Source organism: Falco biarmicus, chromosome 6 (genome assembly GCF_023638135.1).
Source record: "Falco biarmicus isolate bFalBia1 chromosome 6, bFalBia1.pri, whole genome shotgun sequence".
In the NCBI taxonomy this organism is placed as follows: Eukaryota; Metazoa; Chordata; class Aves; order Falconiformes; family Falconidae; genus Falco; species Falco biarmicus.
The window spans coordinates 215,344-237,746 of NC_079293.1; the positions used below are offsets into that span (position 1 = coordinate 215,344).

Sequence of the window (22,403 nt, forward strand, 5' to 3'; positions counted from 1 at the left end):
TCAGACTAAGTTGTGACTAAGTTTAGTTGATTAGGTCTCCTTGCTTTCTTCATCTAGATAGCGAAGTTTGGTGGCTTGGTCAATACAGCTAGGCATGATTAATTACACATTTAGCTAAATATTTTCAGTGCATCTCAAACTTTCTGTACGATCTGATCTTAATGATGTAGATCAAAAGGCATCATTAGTCCTGGTGAGGCCTGGCACAATGCAGCCAACAGCAGGCTTCAGTTGCCCCTTTGAGCATGCGCCCACAGCACTGTGAAACTGACCACCTAGCTCATATTAAACAGGCAAAATTAATAGATAATAGCATCTGGCTAAATGAAACGGCACTGTTGGCATCTGTTATTCTTCCTATTTCAGTCTGAAAAAGACCTTCAAGAGTAAGATAGCAAGAATTGTAGAGTAATTGATCACAGCAAGATAACATCCATACTCATCCTGCCATTTTAATTTCATCTTACTCCCACTAAGTCATCAGTTAAAATAAACTAGTGTTTTGGCAATGTCTAAATCACGGTTCTTAAATTGTTTGGGGTTTTTTGTATGGATTAGAAATAAAGTATACCAATAAGACCACCAAAAAGGCAATGATATTTTAAAGAAAAATGCCCTCGTTACTCACTATTATGGCAGTAACACTACAGGGTCTCTTAATTATTAGTGAAGATGAGAGAACAGAAACCTCTCTAAGATAGAATGTTGGGGTAGCACAGCTGGCTGTGGTAACTAGAGGAGTTGTCCTCTAGAAGCGAATGACTGCAGAGAGACTGTGGAACTTACTCAAAATAAAATGCTGGTAAGATTAGTTATTTCTCTGAATTTGAGAAGGTGTATGTTTTAGATCCTCTTCTCACCATACAGACTGCACTGTCAAATGGAAGAGCTGTAGGGTAAGTTCACGTTGCTTACAATACTGATTACAGCAGAAGGTGAAATTTTAATTCTTTTTTTCAAACGTCCTGTAGAGTCCTCAACTTCTGTGCTATGACTTAAATTTTCTCAGGGCCAAAGCAATTCACCTTTCTACTTCCCCTGAACTACTAACAGCATTAAAAAACAAAAAATCCTTAAAGTTATGACTATGCAGAATTATAGGTAGGGATGGGATGGGTTGGTTTGTTTTTTAACGTTTAAGACATGAAAATTAACGTGCATAAAAACAAGGCAGGGAGTTGGACACCTCAGGTTTTCCATCCTAAAATGGTTTGTAATAATAACTTCAAATATTGGCAGGTTGTCACTTGCTACTGAACTGCTGAGGGAACTGCTGACGACTGAATGCAATAGCATTTTGTGTTTAGAAACAGATCTACATATAGAGAAGGATATACTTTTAAAATAAGGAGTCACACAACATTTTCAATAGTGAGTATTCTATCATCAGGTCAGTTTCCCTTTTTATTTTCTGACCAGTAGTGAAGTTTTGGCCTTAAGGTCACACTGCACAAACCTAAAAATCTGTACTCTACTTGGACTCTTTGAAAACACTGCAACTGTTTTAAAACTTCAGTTACACATGAAGTATAATGAACAGTGCTCAGGGCAGTTATCCCAATTCTATTAGAATACCTGCAGTTTAACTATTCTAAAGAAACTACCCAACACAGTTATTTGGAAAAGAATAATTTTATTTGCCTTATCATCAATAGTTTAAACAGTCATAAACTACATCATACAAAAATCTTGGTATGCGTAATAAGCACTTAGGTTTTTCTTCATATACCTTCACCAAAAAACATAGCCCAAAGTAAACACTGAACAAATATTATGTCCCCTGTTCATGTTGTAGTCTTTACATATAATTTAAACCAAGCAATTGATATACATGGCTATTTGGAGGTGAATGTCCATTTACACAAGAAAACAGGAGTGAGCTAGCTGTATTCTGGAAGTGGAATGCACGTAGTTTGATTGCTAAAACCAACAAACCATCCTGAAGCCTTGATGGGGCAACAGTTGGGGCAGTCATTTTTTCTCTGGAGGTTCATGTTTTACCCAGTCCTGAAAGCCACCAGCATACTGCTGAACTCTGAAAATATGCAGAAGATACAATGTCAAGAAGGACTCTTCCTGAAAAAGATGCCTAAGAGGACATGGCAATAAACCCAAACCAAAACAAAAAAGAGAAAAAAAACCATGAAGAAATTCACTGCAATCAAATACACTTGCACCTAGGTTCAATGAGCTAGATTGACATTACTTGCACTCTAATACTGCCTGCTTCCATGCAGTGTGTTCTGCAAGCCTTTTTTTCCAAATTACACTGTGCTGGAGATCAAGCATCAAGCAAGTAGTAGCAGCCAGATCAATAAAACCCATTGCCACTTCTTTTTTTTTTTTTTTTTAAATGGACTCAGTGTGTGGGAGATTTGCATGTTATTACGTCCAATACTTGAGATGTCATCAAATAAAGGCAGTGCACTGATCTTTACTTCCTTGCAAACCTACACACTCTATAGATCTGACATAAGCCTGCATAAAACTGGAAAACAAAAACCCACCGTGCAACACAATACTGGCTGCTTCAATTAGGCAGCATAAAAAACAGGTAATGGAAGATATTTTACACTTATTAAACCCACATATTTATAAAAAAAGAATGTGGTTCCATACTTTTGACTAGAATTGGCATGGATATTCCAGTTAATGAATTGCAGTTCAGTGAAAACATGTACAAACAACCAATTTTTAAAATCTTCTGCAGTCTTCAGGCCAGCAAGGCACCTCTCCTGGCACATGTGTAACAATTATGCCAACTAAACGCTGCTTTTGCTTTCACTCTGTCAATCTCATTGTCTTCTTAGCCACTGCCTTCATTGCTTTACTATGGGAAACAATCCAACATTTTACTTAAAGTGAAGGTGTACTTTGTCAACAGGGAACTGCACAGATAGAACTACAACTTAACAAAGGGTGTGGTTTCATCAACTATTTAATCTAAGATTGCACTTCTACCAAAGCAAGCAGTTCTCCACTTTTCCAGTCATCCTCTGTCTCAGGACTAGTGCTTATGAAGCTGTATAAAGAAACAACATCTTGGGGAGGGACCCCTAAGAAGCAGAAGGACCCTTCAGTGGCAGCACAGTCCTGCAGCGGATTGCGTCACCTGCGGCACACATGCAGAGCTGCTGAAGGGTTGTTTCACAGGGCAATACACCACACTTTGCTGAACACCCAATGGTGTCTTTCAATGTTCAGCAGAGACAAGAGGCAGTGTCTAATTCAAATACCAGTTTAGTTCATATCCCACACTTACAATTTTACCCTTGCCCGCAAGAAGCCAAGTATAAGTTCTGCTTCATGGGGGGAGGCTGCACTAATCCCATCCTTAACACACACGTCATACCTGCTGAAACCCAAGGACGTGGCAAAACCAAGTGCTTGTTTACTTCTTGTTCCTGCCAAACAGGAGAAAACCACAAGGTCTGTCTTGGTTGGCATTTTTTGATTGTACTGCTCCTTGAACTCCGCTGGGTCCATTTGTAGAGCTTCCACTAATTCACCCACTGGGAAATATAAGGGGTGGTGGGGGAAAGGAGGTCTTGTTTATTCTCCATTCACAGACAAGCTTACACCGTAAGGCTTCTAGTTCCTCTGGAGGAAAAGGTTAGCCTCGCAACACAGCAGCAGCGGCCTAGCAAAGCTCCTCCTTGCTCAGTCATGGCCACCTACCCACAGACTTGACCGCCAAGCCAAGGGAACACCCAACGCCTCCGTGTAGCAGGTTCATAACTTACGCGGTATGTTGATGGATGCTGGGATTTTTCCGGATCTGTCGATCTCCCACCTCTCCCGCACGTCGATGTGGAGGACGCCGGTCTTCTTCAAGTCTTTGAGCTCTTGGTAGGAAAGGCCGGGCGCCCCGCCGGTGCAGAGGCCGCGGCTGGTGGCATCCGCCGCGCCGGGACCAGACCAGGAGGCGCAGCCCGTGAGCCCGGCGCAGGCCCCCACTGTCCCCGCCCCTCGGGGAAGGCCATGGCCCCCTACGAGGTTTAGCACCTTCACACGGTGACTACCCCGGGCGCCGGCAAACCTCACCCCACCGCCCGCCCTCGGAGAGGCCCAGCCGCCCGCTCCGCTCCCCGCCTCACCGGGCGCCGCCGCCCGCCACCAGCCGCTCGCCGCCCGTAGGGCCCGCGCCGCCCGCCGCCAGCACCGGCCTCCGGCCGCCATCACCCGCCTCCGAAGATGGCGGCCGCCCCCGCCGGCGGGGGAGGAGACGGCGCCCCGGGCGGCACCGCCTTCTTCTCAGTGGCGGGGGCGCGGAGGCCTTCAACCGGCGCTGGCCCGGCCCGTGGCTGGGAGGGCGCCAGCGGCGTGGCCAGGGTGGGTTAAAAGCAATCCATTTTCCGGTTTGTTTTCCTTGCGAATCCCTCCGATTTCTGACAATTTATGACTCGATGTTGATGACACAGCCGAAGAGCTTAAGGCCGGGCACCGCCAGTGAGCCCCTGGGCTCAGGGCAGGCCTGGCTTTGGCCAGAGCCGCATGGAGCCAAGCGGCCCGGGCCCACCAGCCGCGGGCGAGCCGCTTCATGAGGCAGCCCCCAGTGCGGGTGTCAGTACAGCCAGCAACTGCCGCTGCCCTGGCACGGTCATTTTCACAACTCAGCCAAACTGTTAAGAAGCCTTGAAGTACCAACTGCTGGGAGGTTTGATCAGGGATAACTAATTTTGATACCATATCCATGCAACGCAACTAAAAAAACCCCAACCTTCAGTGTTACACCTAAGGAGAAAAGGTGATTTTAGCACTGGCCTGCATCGTTTTCACCCTTGCCATTCATTGCTCTCTTACAGCCACAGGAGCTGTGGTCCAAGGGCAGTACCAGCATCCCCAGTTTGGGTATGCTTTGGTTTTGAAAGCCACCAGTCTTCCAGCACCAGGGACTGACAGCCATGTTTCAAGTGGAGAAATGAGGGCTCAATGCATTTTAAATCATTCTGTATTTACTATATACCTTTGTAGATACATTGCCTTGCAGCAGTTCCAGTCTTTAAAGGCAGACATGCTGGATCTTTTCTCTTCATAAAAGATGCATTTTGATGAGTATGTTGTTGAATCTTTACTAATGAAGGTTTTCCTTCTCAAAACGAGAACAAAATATTTCTTGGTACTGTAAAGTGTGACAAATTGAACTTGGCACATATAACTGGTTCACTAGCTGCCCTTCTGCCAGCCTCTCCATATGGCCCCCTTGACAGGCATTTGCAAATTCTCTTTGAAGCAGTAAATCTATATATGAGTCAAAAGTTTTATGTGATTGCATTTTCAACAAGGTTTGGGTAGAATAGACTTCTAGAAATTCTCTTTACTAGGTATTTTATCTGTAGTAAAATAACAACCACAGTCTCCATTTATTGCATATATCACTATAAAGTGTGTGATGTGGAGTGTCAGGACACTTGCATAAAATGCATATTCACATGATGTTGCATTTTTATAAGTTATTTTACGGCTTTAATTTGTGCCTGGATCATACATACACACACACAAAGGGAGAACACACTAGCTTGCTTGCGGAAATAGGAATGACCTACTAGCTATCTTGTGAAAGGCAGAGTTTGAAGTCAGAGGAGATCAAGTTAGGCAAACTCCCCCAATCGGTGAAAGGGGGGAAAGCAGCACGTTTCAATTCTCTTGCCTTCATGGCCTGTCATCTAGCAGTCACTCAACCTTTCCTCAGCAGCTTTCTTAATTTCACCTCTTGGGACTCTCTCTCCATTTCTGCACAGCCTCCCTCGCTCATCGCCAGTGGCACGATTAACCCGCTGCATTACCCTTACACATTCTTTATCCTCATCTCACATTTCACTGAAGCCTTTGTTGATTGAAGAAATGGTTCTCAGACCTAGTTTTTCATCAGGTCTTACTGCCTTTCTGATATTTTTGTTACCACATCTTCTTTTTCTATCATCTGCCTCCCCTCCCAACTTTTCAGCCTTCCCACAGTACTTTTAATCATGCTCTACGACTTGTTTTTGGCTGTCCCTCTCTGCTTTCTCTTTTCTTCCTTTCATGCCTCTGATTGCTGATGCTCTTTGTGTTTCTTTCTTCTCTGCCATTGACCCTTCATTGTCTCTAATTACCAAACCCCAAACATGATTCTATCTCAGCTTTGGCTTTCTTTGGCTCTGCTTTTGCCTTGTTGAGTGCTTCTGGAGGAAAACTGGGGACCTGGCTGATTCCTGTGACATATCTGTTTTCCTAACATGCAACTCTAATTTATATCCCATTTTTCTCAACATGATGGGAAACTATGCATAAAGCCTGCTGTCCTTATTCTCTGCACAGAAGTCAAACCATTTCCTTTGGGAAAAATTTTGTCACATCTTTTCTACCTCCCTTGCTTGCCTTCCCCTTCTGCCAGTGCCCTGATGTTCTACCTTTTCCACATATTTCTAGTCTCCTCTCCTGTGCTAAATTAGCATATTTCCCTTCATGTTCACTTTTCCCTCCTTCTCTTTAACCTTTTAGTTACTACTCCTGCCGTGCAATAATTCTCTAATCTCTCCTGTGCAGAGAAGGAAGGACCCACCTCTTGATCCAGTTTGTTTCAGGTTGCTGTCCCATACTCTTTCACCCCTTCACATACAGACCCCACAAACATGGTGTTCACAACCCGTGTCTGGGCTCCTCTGTTACATAGTCTGCAGCCTGCCTGCCGATCTTTGTGCTCGGTTGTCACCACTGTCACTGAAGTGCCTAAAGAATTCTTCCTACCTAAATCAAATCCTGCTTAATCTGACAACCTCTTTCAACAATACCCTTCCTGACATCTTGCCTTTGCTTGGTCCAATGACTTCTACGTGCTTCTCTAACCATTCTTTCAGTCTGCTTGTCAGCAGATCCACTACAGGTTCTCCATCCTTGGTTTTTGAGGGGCAACACAGCAAACATCTCCTTTTTGCTCTATGGTTTACCACTGGATAAGCTTATTCCAATAAAACCATCTCTCAATCCTTAATTCAGATTTGCCTTCTGTCCAAATAAAGCCTCCCTTGCTGTTTAGCCACATGTTGAGTTTAATCTCCATCCCAGTTTCCACTAGCTCCTCATCCCTTTCACACTGGACCCCCTCTACTCTGCCAGTCCCTCGGCTGGGACAAGCACCTTTGGCTCTGACCTCCCTCCAGTCACTCCCCAGTGGCTGCCCTGAAACCCCAGGCAGGGCCCAGACCCCTGTGCACAGCCTCTAGGTACGACCATCCGCACCCCTGCGCACAGGCGAGCCTGCTGGCCTGCTCCCCTCGCCCACAAACCTACTGCGGTGTCCCCAGGTCTTTCAGCCAAACTCTGATGCGGAGGTGACCCCGTCACGTCCCCCTCCCTCCGCACCCCCTGCCCTTCTCTGCACTGAGTCCCCAGGGCGCCCCGCAGGCGGACCCGCCGCCACCTGTCGCCCCTCGGCGGGCCACGGCAAGCTCCCGCCCCGCCGCCCTTCCTACCGGGAAGACGCATTTCATCCCCGACCCGGCACCACCCCCCGGTGCCACCCGCCCTCCACGCTACCTGCCCCCGGCCGCCCCCCCCTTGCCAGCTCCTACGGCGCCGGGGACAGCCCGCCCGCCCGCCCGGGGCCTGCGGGGAGCCGTCCGGGCTGAGGCTGAGGCTGGGGCGGGGAGCGGCGCGGCGGGGCCGGGGGCGGGCCGCGCCGGGCGGAGCGGAGCGGAGCGGGACTGGCTAAGGCCCAGCTTCCTCTGCCGCTTCCTGCCGCCGCGCTCGCCTGCCTGCCGCCGGTCGCGCCGTGAGTGCGGGGCGCTCGGGGCGGGGAGGGGGGAGGCCGCCGGCACAGGCCGCGGGGCGCCGTGTCCGCGGCGGGCTCCCCCTGCGGAGCCCGGGGGGCCGTGGAGCCTCGGCGCTGACGCGCGCGGCCGAGGCCGGCGTGCCGGGCCGGGCCGGGCCGATCTGCCCCGCCATGACGGGGGCCGGGCCCGCGGCCTGTGGAGCCGCGTCCCGGGGAGCGCAGCGCAGGTGCAGCCGGGCGGGGCGCGGGGAGGGGGCGCGACACTTGTGCCCGGCGGGGGGGGGTGGGGTGTTTCTGCCTCGCCGTGTCCCCGGGCCGGGAGGGCCGCCCCCGCCGCTTCCCGGCGCTCCTCCCGCGACGTTCCGCACCGGTGGCCGAGCGCAGCCCGCGGGGACGCGGAGTGGGTAGGTGCCGGCCGGCCGCTTTCGGTCTAAAATAGGTTGGCCCTACCGTAACACGAGGGCAGCAGCACCGGGCTCTCGCCGTGACCCGCAGTTTCTCTGTCTATTAAGTCAGAGAGGGTCGGTAGCGTCGCCTTTGGTGGGGTTTAAACATAAGCTCTGATCACTTTGCATTAGGCAAGTTAGCAGGTGAACGCTGTTATGAAACGGTCTTGCTGCTCTGTGTCATGAGGCTGGCGTGGTTATTTTTGCCCCGCTCTGACAGCGTGGCATATGCTGGCCTGGTGATGCCACTGCCGGCCTGCTGCCACTGCTGCGTGGCCGCGTGAAGGCAGGCTGTGGGCTCCCCGTGCCAAGTGTTGCAGCAGGCGGTTCGTGTGGCTGCAGCGCTGGCACTCTGCTACCTGAACTTTTGTTTTCTGTGAATGCAGACTGGTATGTTCCTGGTGGTTAGACGACAGCCTGGTGACAGTCCTCTTGATTAATCAGAGAGGTGGTATCTTAGACCCCTGTCTGCAACTCTGCATATTGTATTTGAGTTAATGTTTTGATTCTCTGATTCCTGGATTGTCGTTCCACCTTTTGCTGTTGATGGTATTTTGCTTTAGGACTTCATCCAGCTCTTGCTATAGGTATGTTGCTACTTGTGCAGTTAAACAGAATGCGCAAGACAGCAAATTGAACACAGATACCGAAGAGTAAAGTAAGACATCAAGAACATAGAAGCAGATGGCAATAACTCCAGGTGGCGCACTGTATTCTTGTTGGTCATCTTTAGCTACAAGTATTTCCCAATTCCATTAAATAATCCTCTCATACTAGCATATATAGCAAGGTTGTGTTTAAAGGATTCTTTCCACTCTCATTTTCTAGCTTTTCAAATGGAAGCATAGTAGTGGAACGAACATGTGCCAGATTGGTAGCAGAGTATGCCTTTGTGAAATCGCTCTGCAGTTTGCTACGGTTGTAAATATTTTGTCAGCTTTCTTCATGAAATATTGAAGAACTGGTGCTCTGTAGTTTTGTTTCTGCGACGTTCACAGAAATGCAGCTAGTGTCTCATGGGTTCTGCTGTAAGCATCAATCGTAGATCAAGGACAAGTTGTTCCACTTTAGATGTATCACCAAAGCAAACTGGGGCAGTTTGTATGGAGGAAGAAAATGGAATGAAATGTTTTGTTCTGGGTGGCAAGACTTTGACTTTCAGAGAGCTCAGACTAGTCTTCTGTAGCCCTTGATGGTTTCATTTGTTCTGCCCCATTAATTAGCTGACTCCCACAACACCCTTCCAGAGGAGATGGGATGTTAAGTGCAGCCGTTGCCTTCCTTCATCTGTACCAACTTGGCCCTTTAGGCAGGGATGCAAGGTGAGTCTTAGCGTAACGTATTATCTTGTGTGGGCCTGCTGTCTCACATGCTGTGCTGCAACCACAGTTCCTTTTTTTTTTTTTAGATTTGACACAATCAGTATTTCTCTGAAGTTCATCCTTTGCTCATGTTGCCCTTTATGTGGTCTTACGACAACTGGACCACTTTTTTCCAAGTTTTTGTCCACATGGTTATCCTGCCAAGATACTGTGAGTTCACTGGTTACTCTCCAGCTGTTCCAGTTGTTACACCCTCAGATTTTCTGTGGCGATGGCACTGTTGTATTGGTGTTCATATCATGTGAGTGCATAGTCTGTCAGCTCTGCCATCTGACTGCGTTTTCACTTGTGGGCCAACATCATTAGTTACAAGCCACAGCTCTTTTTATGGTGCTTATGTGTTTGGCTTTTTGAAGCATGGATTTGTAAGAAAATCCATGTTAATTTTTCCCTCTTGGTCTATTCATATTATTTTTAATTATATTTAAGGTGGAATAGAGAACATAAGCAAAAGTTGTTTGCTGTATGAGGTTGGGTATTGATGGGTATCCCTGATAATTTTCCGTAAGACCTTTGCTGTAAGATATTAGCAAAAATATGTCATCAAAATGCTGTTCCTTTTACCCACTCAGTCCTTTAATTTACTTTAGTCATGAGCCCAGTTACAGGGTCTTTTCATTCTTGTTTCTGGACACATCTGGTTTCTGTTCATCCTTAGAAGTAATTTTTCTGTGGCAAATGGGTTTCAGTAGGAAATCTGAAAACATGAATGCTGACAGGCCATATTTAGCATGGGTGGCTGGATGGAAGTATTAATTAAAGTGAGAAATGCTATGGGATTTTTACTGTCACTTGAAAAGTTGTATCTAGTGGTCTGAGGGCTCCGTCTCATCTTTGCGCAGAAAGTACATCAGTGTCTCACCCTTTTAGGACTGTAATATAATGTCAAGATTGGCGTTTGAGCTCCAGTGACGGTGTAGGATGTGTGATGTGCCTTTGGGCTAGGAAATCTTGGAGATGACACTTTCAGAATTTCAGATGACATTTTCCAGAGGAAGAAGTGTTGCTGCCACTACCAGTCAGCAGTTCTGGTCCTTTTACTGCTCTAGCAGGCAGCATGGGCTTGTTTGCCGCAAAGGTTTCGGTGGCTGTCAAGAGTGCTGAGCCTCCTGGCCCTCTGATGGGTGACACTGCCCGGTTGCTACACTGTGATGGATGCAGTTCTTGCTCTGATTGGGTGACATTTGATCTAGCGGCGAGCCAGCCAAAATGCCACAGGTAACGCTCGGAACAGACATCCAAAATATATTAAGTTGTAGCTTATATCAAAACATGTAGCAATTCTGCAGAGGATCTGGCATTACTGACCTGTGCAAGACTCTTCTTTCTGTACTCTTACAGTTTCATGGAAGCTCATAAAGACCCTTCATGGATGTGCTAATGGAGCATCTTGGCCTTTGCATTTAATCTGCACATCAGTGCTGTTCCTCAGCCCCTTGCTTTGGTGCTAGGCTGCTGTTGACAGCTGGACAGTTCTGTTAAATTAGTTGAAAGTGATAATTTTTCACTGTATTTAGTGCATGCTGTGACTTTTCAGTGTGATGCAGGGTTTTTTTTGCATTAGCAACATAAAATGGTATCATTTTAACTTGAACATAGGACTACAAATGGTGAGACAGCTGGAATTTAGAGTACTTCAGATGAATTGAGGGACTGAGGTTAATGTATTTGCCCCAGCTTCTTTGAATTCAGGTTCTCACTGATAAGTAATTAACAATATTATTTTCACAGTTAATGGGAGGTCCTACTGGGAGAGTCTTACCCGTATCCAAAATAGTGCCTGGAGACTACCTGTAGATTCACTTGACTATATTTCATGAGGTAAGGATGCTTACATGAGCTGGTGGTTATTACACCAATTTTTTCTTGTTTGCATTCTAGCAAAGCAACTGTAATCCTCCTAGTTAATCAAGAATCAGGAAAAATGTTGTGATAAGTATTACACAGATAAGAAAAAATACGTGGCATTTGCCTGAAAGAGCTGGCACCCTAGTTACAAGAGAAGGGCAAAAGTGGGTCTTGACAGATGGATACAGTGATGTGGTAGTAGCACAGCAGGTTATTTCTCTAATGTACTGATGATCTGGTTTGGGTTTCTAATAAGCATTGTAGCGAAGGCATCATGAGAAAACTCACTAAGGTGGCACATTTCAAAATTTAGCAAGTGAGCTGCACACATTGTAGGAGGAAGGACTGAGCCTCTAAGGAAGGAGTGCAAGATGATAAGATGGGGATAGGTTTTGGGGAGTCCAGACAGTGAAGATATAGCTTGCTTCTCCACCTCTCTTGCATAAAAATGCTGTGAAGAGGAATGACCTCTTTGGGTTTTTTTTGTGTGATGCGTTCCCCCCCCCAAAGAAAAGTGAATTCTAGTTCACACTAGCCTTGTATCTTTTATTGGTCCTAGCTCTATGGAGTTCCAGTAAAATAGAAATTTTTTAAAAATACCAATTATGTATTTTGGGAGCTACACCCATCTATTTTTAGTTTCTAAATATATACTTTATGAAGAGGGTGCATTTCTAAATATAGAAATATTAATGCTGTTAAATATAGACTGTTTCAGGTATACCTTACATTTAAAATAGTCTAGGCATAACTTAGATTTAACTTAAAAAATTTAGTGTGTTGATTTCTGGCATTTTGTCAAATTTGAAGCTTTTAAAATTAGGTAGGCAGATCATTCTGCTGCTTTTGAAGTGATTTGTTCTTTCTAGAAAGATTGAAGTGAGCAGTTATGAGGAGCTTTTGATCTTAATCAGCTTTTTGTAGGTAAACTGGCATTAGGAGTCTTAAGAAGCGAAAAAGTAAATAGAATAACAAGTGATGATGATTACACTTCAAACTCTTGTATGCTGAGGTCAGAGAATCTGAACATGTTTTGCAAGGACTAGTTCTTATTTTTGTATGAAATGATTGTTTAAAAAGAAGAGATTTAGCTCCTTATATTTTTATTTTTTTCCCTATGAAACTGTGTAATTTCTACTTGAAGATTTTTACTGTGTGCCAAATGGAGATCAGGGTGGAGCTAACATACCTACTGAACTCAGCTTTTTCTACCACAAAAATCAGGTTTTTTTTGTCAGATTCATTAGTCAAGTATTTGCACTGTGACTTGATTTTGTGTCTACAAAATGAAAAATTTCCCATTTAATTTGGTTTTCCATCACAAAAAGAAACTTCAAAGCAAGGATTCATGGAGACTGCTTTCTGCATAGGGAAAGAGAGAGCGTCACTCTGCAGTTGATGGCTGTAGTGACAAATTACTCACTGAACACATTCAAAAATTAGGAGAATGGGTTGGAAAGAGGCAAACCATGGGAATATTGCCATGGTTTTTAATCTCAAGTGTATTGAGTTCATTTTGTGCAAATAGTTTGTTTCTCCTCTGCCTGCTTGTTCTGAATGGCTTGTGCCCTATGGTCAACAGGAAGGTTCCTATTGATTTTCTCTCTTGCTTTTTTCTTAGCTGTATTTCATTCTTTCTTGGGTCTGTGTTTCTTCAGGGTTTTCGTTCCAGTAAAATCTCAATCTTTTATTTCCCATAAACTGAAATATTTCTGAGAAGTAATTTCTGAAACACCTTAGATTTCTTCCTTGTTTATCTCAATTAAATATAATGATCCAATTCCTGGCATAAATGTTTCGATTTGAAATGTTGATCATGTTTTAAACTGTTATATGAGATCTTTTATTTGTAGTGTTTTCTGTGTCTGAATATATGGGAAAAATGCAGATAGTACTGCATATATACTGTGCTGCTTGCATTGTAGATGCATACAGAGTAGCTCATTGCTCTTACTCTTTGATCCCACTTCCATGCTTTTCAAAATCAGGCACAAACCCTGTCTGGTTAGGTCCTTGATACGCTGAGGCTTTTCCAAGAGCTCACAGGTCAGTAAACATTGTCTGATGGATGCCTGTCTGTGTGTGTTCATGAGAACTGATCAGTCTAATGGTCCATGTTACCTTTTGTTTTGGCTGCTCTTACTGAAATAAGACTCAAAAGTCTCTGTGTTGCTTGGTGGGTTCCCAAACCTGCAGTGTGAATGCCTGCTTCTCATCCCAGTCTTCATTTCAAATGCCATGTCAGTTATGTTGGGCTAGAAACACCATTTTTCAGTTGTTGCGGGTATCAGATGACACTGTCTTTTCCACGTGTCCTGAAGGACCTGAGAGAGTGGATTCAGTGGTGGGCTGTGTGTGCCCCGATCTGGATTGTATCACCTGGCCTGTGGGCCACAGGATTTCACAGGTGGTAAAGACTTCCTTGTATTTCAGCTGGTCAGGCCCATAATTGTTCTTCCATGAAGTTACCCAAGATCTTAAAATGTACTGATACAAACGTGACTTTCATTGGGGTGAAATCTGTGGTTTGGACAGTCTTACATAATCTGTCCAAAGAGATAAAAATTCTTGTGCTGAAATGAACTCGTAGATTGTTTATGTCAATGTTGAATAACCTAAACACAACTACGTTCCTTTAGGGAGGATGTTTTTGCTGTCTTTGCTATTGACTCTTTACATAATTTAGTTAAAAATCATGGGTTTTCTACAGAAGATGTATCAGCCTTACTATTTGATGAATGTCTTGATGAATCTTGTGCTCAGTTAAGCGGCACTGTGGCAAGCAGTGATAGGTAGTTTCACATGAAGCTTGGGTATATATGATAAGGTGCCAAGGCAGAAATGCACAGTTGAAGTTGTTTGGGTCTGAAGCACCTTGTCATGTTCTAGGGATGCCATAATGCAGGGATGTTGATGTCAAGGCGTGCTAACATTTGTTGAATATAAATAGTCAAGAGCTGGAATATTCAGATCTTACTGTATGAACATGACTTTGAACCTACAAAATCAGCAAAGCTGAATTCAGTGGCATTCACTTACATGTCTGAACATTTGAAGCTTTATACTCTTAAGTGCAGGAAATTTTGAAATCTGTGACTTAAGAACATAATGTTATTTAATATAGTGTAACCTGATTGCTATGTAAATGTACCATTCTGAAAAAAATGGAAGTGCATTTTGAAAGGTTGAGGAGATATGAAGCCATTGATGCAATGAAGCCATTGATGCAATGAAGCAGAGTAAAGGTTTCTTTCATACTATATAGAAATTTGACTTGTCCAAAGTAAATCTGTAATTGATACGTTCATGCAGAAAACCTCCAGCACTAACAGTGTGTGGCAGATGTAGAGATGTCTGTCCAGATATGTAGGAACCTGGAACTGGAGTTCGGAGGTATGGATTACCTGCTTCACTTCAGTGAAGGCTGTTCAGATACCAGTGATGGTGGTGCTCCAGTATTGATATTGACGACTGTTCTGCTGATCAGCTTAATGGATAAGAAAGGAGAGGAAATACAGAGTTCAATATAGAGGTCAATTTCCATGTCTCTCAGAGCTTCAGTAACACAAAGGTCTAAATGCATATGCAGAGAGGATTTAAAAACTTAGACAAACAGTCTAAACTTTGGCAAACTTATCTCTTCGATCTGCAGCAAGAATGTATCTTTTGCTGTTCTGAAATGTTGGACATTTTAGAGGTTTCCTATACATAAATGTGGATTCACAGTTGAAAACATCTGGTACTGGTAGCTCAGGCAACATTATTAAGCTGTTTGTGGTACACAACAAGATGTTATTTTTTTTCCTGAACAGAGTAGCTCACAGGGTTGCAATGTATGAATATTTGACTATCTTACATTCACGTGCTTCGTATGTGAAAACATTTTCTTTTTAATCAAGCACATTGTTAAAAGACAACCTGTAAACTAAACCTCAAAAGCTCTTTGTGTGATGCACAGCTATACTCCTTCAGTGAATTTGCATTTGGATGAAATCTCTGAGGATTTTTTTTTTTAAAGTTTAGTGGCAAATATTTATCCTTTGATTCTGTTCCTCATAGGACTCCTTGATTAGTGACCCAAATTTCCTATGAGAAACTTCATCCGTATGGATTCTCTGATGTTTAATAGAAGGGTCAGCTTGCATGCCAGTCTGTTCTCACTCATAAGAGAGGGCACTTTCATGAGATCATGAGATTTGGAAGACTTATTTTATTGAAGTGTTTGGAAATTGCTCAAAAGCTTTTGGGGAATGTGCAAGGGTAAGTGGTGACTAAAACCTTTCATAAGGGAGATATGTTAAGGAGGAAAAGCTTTTATTTTGATGAAGTTTTTCTGGTAAGGTATGGCTGGAGCTCTGGAGTATGTTACAAAGAAAATCTCAATATCTCAAATATTTAACACCCCTACGTGGGAGTGTGTGTCCCCTGTAGCTACAGGTATACTACATATTATGAATTGTAACTAATTGATGTTGCAGCATTCCTAAGAGTTTATGCCTGACACATTCATGTTCCTTGTTACACAGGAACTGACATTAGTCAAAGCCTAAAACTGTGTTGGTGAGATTTGAATGTGTGATTTGATCTTGTGCTTTTAAGAGTTCAAACTGACTACATTTGATGAAGCATTTAGACAATAAAGCAACCTGTTTCTCTTTCCTAGTGAGTAACAGATGCGGGTGAAAGATCCATCAAGAGCCAACCCCGAGAAACCAAAGCGAAGCAAAAGGCCTAACAGGCCACAGGATGAGGACTCTTCAGACGATATTTCAGGTAAATACTTTAGGCGATGTCTAGCCCTGAGGTTGAGGGCTAACGACTTCCTTGATGACTGATGAAAACCACAAATCAGTGGTACCATGAAATACTTTCCTTGTTTGAATTTGTAACAGAAATATCCCCAGTCAAGTGTTTATGACATGATTGGTTGTTACACTATGTGACTGCCCTGAAGGGCTGGGCAGTTGGTTGATCTTCGATGACAACCTCTTCAGAGCAGGAGAATGGTCCTTGCCTGTGTGTGGAAGGTCAGACATGTAGCAGGAGGCTGCTTGGCTGAGTGGGAAGCTTCCAGCTGAGCTCAGAGGCAAAACGAAATGGCAGAGGGTGGGTGCAGGTTTGGGCTGCTCTTGCAGGGCCCCTGAGTGTGCAAGGATGGGATAAAGTAAGCCAGCCTCAGTTAGAACTGAATCTGATGAGGGGTGTGAAGAGTAAGATGGGCTTGTATGGATATTGTGACAGTAAAATGAAGGCTAAGCTAAGTGCAGACCTGCTGCTTGAGGTGGCAGGGGACCTGGGGACACAGGACAGGGGAAAAGGCTGAGGACTCAATCCTTTGCCTCTGCTTCCACATGTAAGCCCTGCACTCGGTCCTCCCTGGTCCCTGAGCCTAATGGCAGACTGGGGGATTTAAGCATTGTCCAGAGTAGAAGACTGAGAGCTGATAAGCAAGTAGCATGTGCACAAGTCCATAGGACCAGATGGGATGCATCTGAAGATACTGAGTGAGCTAGGTGATGTCATTGTGAGACTACACTCTGTCATCTTCATGACAACAAATGGAGGAGAGCAACTGATACGCTGGAGGCTAGGTCTGCTATTCAGAGTGACCTAGATGGGCTGGAGGAGTGAGCTGGCAGGAGCTTCTCAAGAGTTCAGTAATGGCAAGTGGAGAGTTTGGCATCTGGGCCAAAATAACTGTGTGCAATTACAGGGTGGGAATCAATGGCTTGAAAGCAGCTTTGCAGAAAAGGTCCTGGTGGTCCTAGTGCACATGCTGAATAAAAGTGTGGCTTGTGCCTACTGTATGCTGGACTGCATTAACTAGTGCACAGGGTGAGGTACGTGATTCTTTCCGTCTTTTCAGCACTTGTGAGGCTTCATCTGGAGTACTGTGTTCAGTTGTGGGCTCCCTGTTGCAAGAAAGACATTGACTTGTCGGAGTGAGTCCAACAGCAGGTCACCACCTCCATGTTGTTAAGGAGATTGAGAACATGATGCATGAAGAGGGGCTGAAGGGAATGGATTTTCTTTAGCCAAAGGAGTGAGAGTATGGTTTCCTTCTTTGACTGCCCGATAGGTGGTTATAGAGAAGGCAGAGCCAGACTCTTCCAGGAGGTCCACAATGAAAGGACTAAAGGCAACAGACAAAAGTTAGGGCAAGGAAAATTTGGCTAGGTGTGAGGAAATTTACTTTATTTTCACCCTGAGCATGGTCAGACAGAAAGCTGATTTTCTAGTGAGTTGGTGAAACCTCTGTCCTTGGAGATATTCAATACTCAGCTGAACAAAGCCATCCCATCAGCAACCAGAACTAAATTTATATTTGGCCCAGTTTTGAATGAGGATTTGGACAAGATTGCCTTCAGAGGTTCCTTCAAACATAGGTTATTCTGTGCTATTATAGTGGAATTTATGTGAAAAATACGACAAAGAAGAAAGCTCATTGATATTCGTGTTCAGAATGGGCAGTTGTAGTAGGGGTGCATGGGTATTTGAAAATCTTTATGGATTGAAAAGGAGGTCAGCTGCCTGTAACGTTATAGGCAAAAATAGACTTACGTAGTATTTTACTGTGACAAAAAAAACAAACCAAAAAACCAAGGAAATTAATTTTGTAAAAAAGTAATCTTTGTACTTTTGTACAAAGTAGTTTATCTGTTTTTAAGAAGTAGTGTTTATTGACTTGAAAAGGATTTTCATTATAGAAAGACTGAAATAGATCCTTCGTAAAATTCAGTATATAGGGAGCAGCTAGCTGATTTTTTGTATTTTAGTTCTTTGCTATTTTTTCCTATTGCTGAATTCATTGAAGACTCTGCTTTTAGTGTACAGGTGCTCCCTTTCATGGGTATTATTTTTAATGTATGAAAGTGAGTATGTGTTGTTTTCTCTAGGCTTAACCTGCCAGCATGTGAGCCAAGCAGTGGATGTGCACCATGTGAAGAGAGCGGTAGCTCAGAGTGTCTGGTCAATATGCGCAGAATGTCTGAAGGAGAGGCGGATGAGTGATGGTGAGCCCGTGGCACCTTCAGACATATGGCTGTGTCTCAAATGTGGCTCTCAGGTGAGCATATACTGTACATTTACAGAGGTGGATCAGCCCTGATTTTCTAAAAGATATCACTGGTGTGTATCCTTCTCTGTTTGGTATCCCATTACCTTCAGTGAACAGTGTGACAGAGTGCTTAGTTGTGAGAGTTTATGCTTCAGCTTCTTCAGTGGAGTGGGATGTGGCTTTACATCTCGTTTTTGGTTAGTTTTATGTGTGATGGTGTGGTTTGGCATCGCAAGTAGCAAGTGAAGGTCCTGCCTTTTCTCTGTTCATCGGCATGCTCTTACCACTTACAGAGAATTGGCTTCAGGAACTGTGTGGTTGCAAATGCATCCATTCACCTGGCTCATCTGGCAGAGGATTCTGCAAATGCAAATTAATGAAAAAACAAATAAGTATATTGCAGAATCAACTTGTACTGTGGACGCTCAATTGCTAGATTTGATTGAAACCAGGGAGAAAGGACTGGGCTGGAGTGAGAGTGCTGCTTTTTGTGGCAGCTAGCCATTAGATTGGATCAGTTGTGATGTCAAATTGTGGCCTCAGAGTTTAAGATGACACAGGTCCTGACCCCAAGGGCTTGCACAGGTTTCTACCCTGTGAGTGAAGTAAAGCCTGATACAGAAGAAATCAAGTTACAGGCAGTGTTACACTTTATTCAGCTAGTAGTTGCCTAAACAAAGCATTTCACAATTTTGTTAGACTTTCAGTAGGTTTTAGTGTAGTAAGGACAGAAGCAAACTCCTACAAGTGTTATCTGAACAGATTTAATTTTGGAAAAAAACATGCTATTTGCAGGCTTCAGAAGATAGTTAAATAGATCTGAGGAGGACTCTCATGTCTTGTCTCTGAAAATTTATAGATAAGGAGGGCTTTTAAAACAAGTTAACTCTGTGTGCTTTTTCATGTTTTTGCTGTTAATAGCCTCCAAAGCTCATGCCTCATTTAGAGGCCAGTCCTGAATCTTCTAAGTCCCACTGTGTAGATACTGAAAAAATAGCAAATACTTTCTCTTGAAGTTGGTGTGCATAAATGGTGTGTTCTGAGTAGCTTTTTAGTACAAAACAATTTATGTACCTTTTGTGTTTGCTGTCTGGAAAGCATTTGGAAGTCTGGAGCAGTGGGTGTTACCTGTGCTGTCCTTTCCTTGATATTTTGTGGACCAAATATTCTACATATTCATTTCATTCACATCTTTTTAGAGAATTCTAACTTCTGTGAATGGCATAATTTTCTATTGATACCTATTCAATACTTATTCAAAAGCTAGGAATTGTTTCTGTTAAGTTAAACCAATAATTTTCTATACTTTTAACTGATTTTTTCCAAGTAGAAAAGATGAGATTTTGGTTTTGTGTTGTCATGGATTTTCCTTTATTAGTAAAAAGAAAATTTGTTCATTTAAAAAAAAAAGTTATTTGATATCTTTGTCACACTGGATTATAAAGAATGTTAAACCCTCTCAATCCTTGAGAATGCTAAATGAGTATTTAGGGCAATATAGCTTTATGTCTGATTTTGAAAAGTGAATCTTTTGTAGTTTATTTACTAATAATACACTCTTTTCATGCTTCCCTTTTTTCCCCTTTGTGTTGATGTGTCTGTTTTTAGGGATGTAGTAAAAACTCAGAAGGCCAACATTCTCTGAAACACTTCCAGACAGCACGCACAGAACCCCATTGCATTGTTATCAACCTCAGCACATGGATCATATGGTAAGAATGAGTGCGCAGGTGTTTGTGTATGCTTGTATATAAGGACTACTCATATCTTAAAGCAGTGTCCTCTCATGATAAAGAACGATTCTGAGAGATAAAATGAATACTTTATAGAGAGGAAGGGCAGGCTTTTTGGAGAGAAAATTACTTTGTCCTTAGGACTCTCACAGGGGTCACAGATCAGTACTAGGCTAGAAGTTTGAGTCCATTGTGCTCTGTGGAGAGTTGGCTGGAGCTTGTCCTTCCTGCTTGTTTCTGTATGATTATTTGCAGGACTATAGACTGAGATTTTTTAAGTCTCTAAGTATCACAGTGAATTGAGACTGATTTATCGAAGAGCATATATGAGATGAGAGAATTCAATTTTATTCCTCTTTTTAGTATGAAAAATTGAAACCTAGAGCTTAAGTAATTTGTACAAGGTTGTTTGAGAGGTTTGTTAGAGCTGGGAGGTGCATCCAGATATCCTGAATTCTAGTTCATTTCTTCTTTTGTTTAGGTGTTATGAATGTGATGAAGAGCTGTCAACACATTGCAACAAAAAGGTTTTGGCTCAGATAGTTGACTTTCTTCAAAAACATGGTTCCAGGGCTGAACCAAGTAAGTTTACACAAATAGTTTTATCTGGAGACATCTGTAATGTACTGTCTAAAAACAAACATTTCAGGTTTTGAGTCATGTTAAACATAAAATTGAAAAATTATGTATGGTGTGAGTATAATGCAATTTGTAATTGCACAATTACTTGGGCAAGTAATGTCTATCAAAACATAATGTCATTTCTTTTCTATAGTATGATTACATTTTAAAAATATTTTGGGCATTGTAGGACAGTTTCTTCAAATTTTGTCTTTAATGAAGAAAGTTTATTTTACAGAAGACGTTACCTTACATAAGATGCCATAGAAATTAATGCACAAAAGCTATATAGAAGCATAAGTAAATTGAATTTTCCTCAGATGGATGTGTCACACTTTACATTTTTCTGATTTAAATTTGTTTTCCACAGTAGTGAGATTTAAGTGGATTTTCTAGTTCTCTGTTGTTGGATGTAATGCTTTCTGTTAATTTATGTTACTGGGTTTTAATTGGTAGTATGCACATTTCTATTAATAGAAAATATTATTAAGTTATTTTCTTATGTTAGGAGCCTACTATATCTTCTCAATGTATGTAATAGTAGATAGAACTTGGTAACTGTGGCCCTCAGCTGTCTACTCGTGATAATGTTGATGATATTCATCCTTGCTGTAACACACTCGGCAGCATTTCTGGCTTGTGACTTAGAGAGTGCATTGGATTCCAGATTTTCTTGACAAAACACAGTTTAGGGTAAACTTCTAGAACAATTGGTTGCAGTTTTTAGCAGAGATAATCAACTACTTAGAGGTAAGTATGGAGAAGCATTGCCTTACTTGAATTAGACGTGGTATTCCTCAAGCTGCATGTGCATAAATTGGTTTTAAGAGGTGTTACATATTTTTTGAGGGGAAAAAAATGAAGGGTCGCTCGGAAATACAAGTTGTATGTTAAACTATTTAATTGTAATAAATTGGTAAATTGCTTCTTTTTGCTTAGAGTAATGAAAATACAGTATGTCATTCATTTCACTTTTGTTCACAGCTCACATTTATGTGTAGTAAATGGGTGTTGCAGCTTGCTTGTAGATGAAAATGCTGTAGTGTTTGTTTCAGTTAATTTAATGGAAACAATTTCATTCTGTTTGTGTATTGCTGGATAAGACTTTGCTATGACTCTGTGCTTCATAGTTTAGATTCTTAATTTGTGACATTTAAAAATATCTGGTTTTCAGAGTATAGCACTTACAAGTTTTCTGTGAAATATCTTAAATTAAGCAACTGAAATTCCAAACTAACTCAGGAAAAGTAAGCTTAAATTAGGCGCAGGATTTTTTAAAAATCAGATGTTTATAGCAGAGCAGGGCAGAATACACTGCTGCTGTGTATGTTTTTGTGTTTCATTTTGATTCTCTGTTTTGAAAATGCATATATGTCCTTTTAGTATTCACCTGATAAAGACTGGAAACTCTTTTCTATAACTGGAAACAAAATTGTACTGTTGAGGGCATGAACATTTTTTCTTCCCCCTCCCCCCTTTTTTTTTTCCTATTTTGTTTAAACCTGTTTTCCCTTCAGTTTCTGAAAACAGGTGTTGAAATGAAAAACTAGCTAGCTTCAGTTT

At 42.8% G+C, this 22,403-nt stretch overlaps 2 protein-coding genes across 14 annotated transcripts in view; one reads left to right on the top strand and one right to left on the bottom strand.

The window, feature by feature from the left end:
* Positions 1-1,613: 1,613 nt before the first annotated feature.
* Positions 1,614-4,194, bottom strand: TSTD3 (thiosulfate sulfurtransferase like domain containing 3). The gene is made up of 3 exons (XM_056344792.1): positions 3,744-4,194; positions 3,353-3,512; positions 1,614-2,035 (listed from the first exon to the last, which is right to left on the bottom strand). The coding sequence occupies exons 1-3, from the start codon at positions 4,177-4,179 to the stop codon at positions 1,972-1,974; spliced, it is 660 nt and encodes a 219-aa protein (XP_056200767.1). The 5' UTR covers positions 4,180-4,194; the 3' UTR covers positions 1,614-1,971.
* A 3,426-nt stretch (positions 4,195-7,620) lies between these two features.
* USP45 (ubiquitin specific peptidase 45) overlaps positions 7,621-22,403 on the top strand; it is a 60,439-nt gene continuing 45,656 nt past the window's right edge. For 3 of the 13 annotated variants that reach the window (XR_008822821.1, XR_008822822.1, XM_056344785.1), the window contains exons 1-7: positions 8,185-9,822; positions 11,313-11,402; positions 13,418-13,475; positions 16,093-16,202; positions 18,326-18,495; positions 20,095-20,198; positions 20,701-20,801. Coding sequence is in view for 11 of the 13 variants with exons in the window: in XM_056344785.1 (XP_056200760.1) it covers positions 16,103-16,202; positions 18,326-18,495; positions 20,095-20,198; positions 20,701-20,801 (475 nt within the window). In the remaining 2 variants the exon portion in view is untranslated. Of the gene's footprint in view, positions 7,754-8,138; positions 8,158-8,183; positions 9,823-10,628; positions 10,800-11,312; positions 11,403-13,417; positions 13,476-16,092; positions 16,203-18,325; positions 18,496-20,094; positions 20,199-20,700; positions 20,802-22,403 lie in introns of those variants that run through there. The other 10 variants (XM_056344784.1, XM_056344787.1, XM_056344773.1 and 7 more) reach the window with 8 other exon arrangements.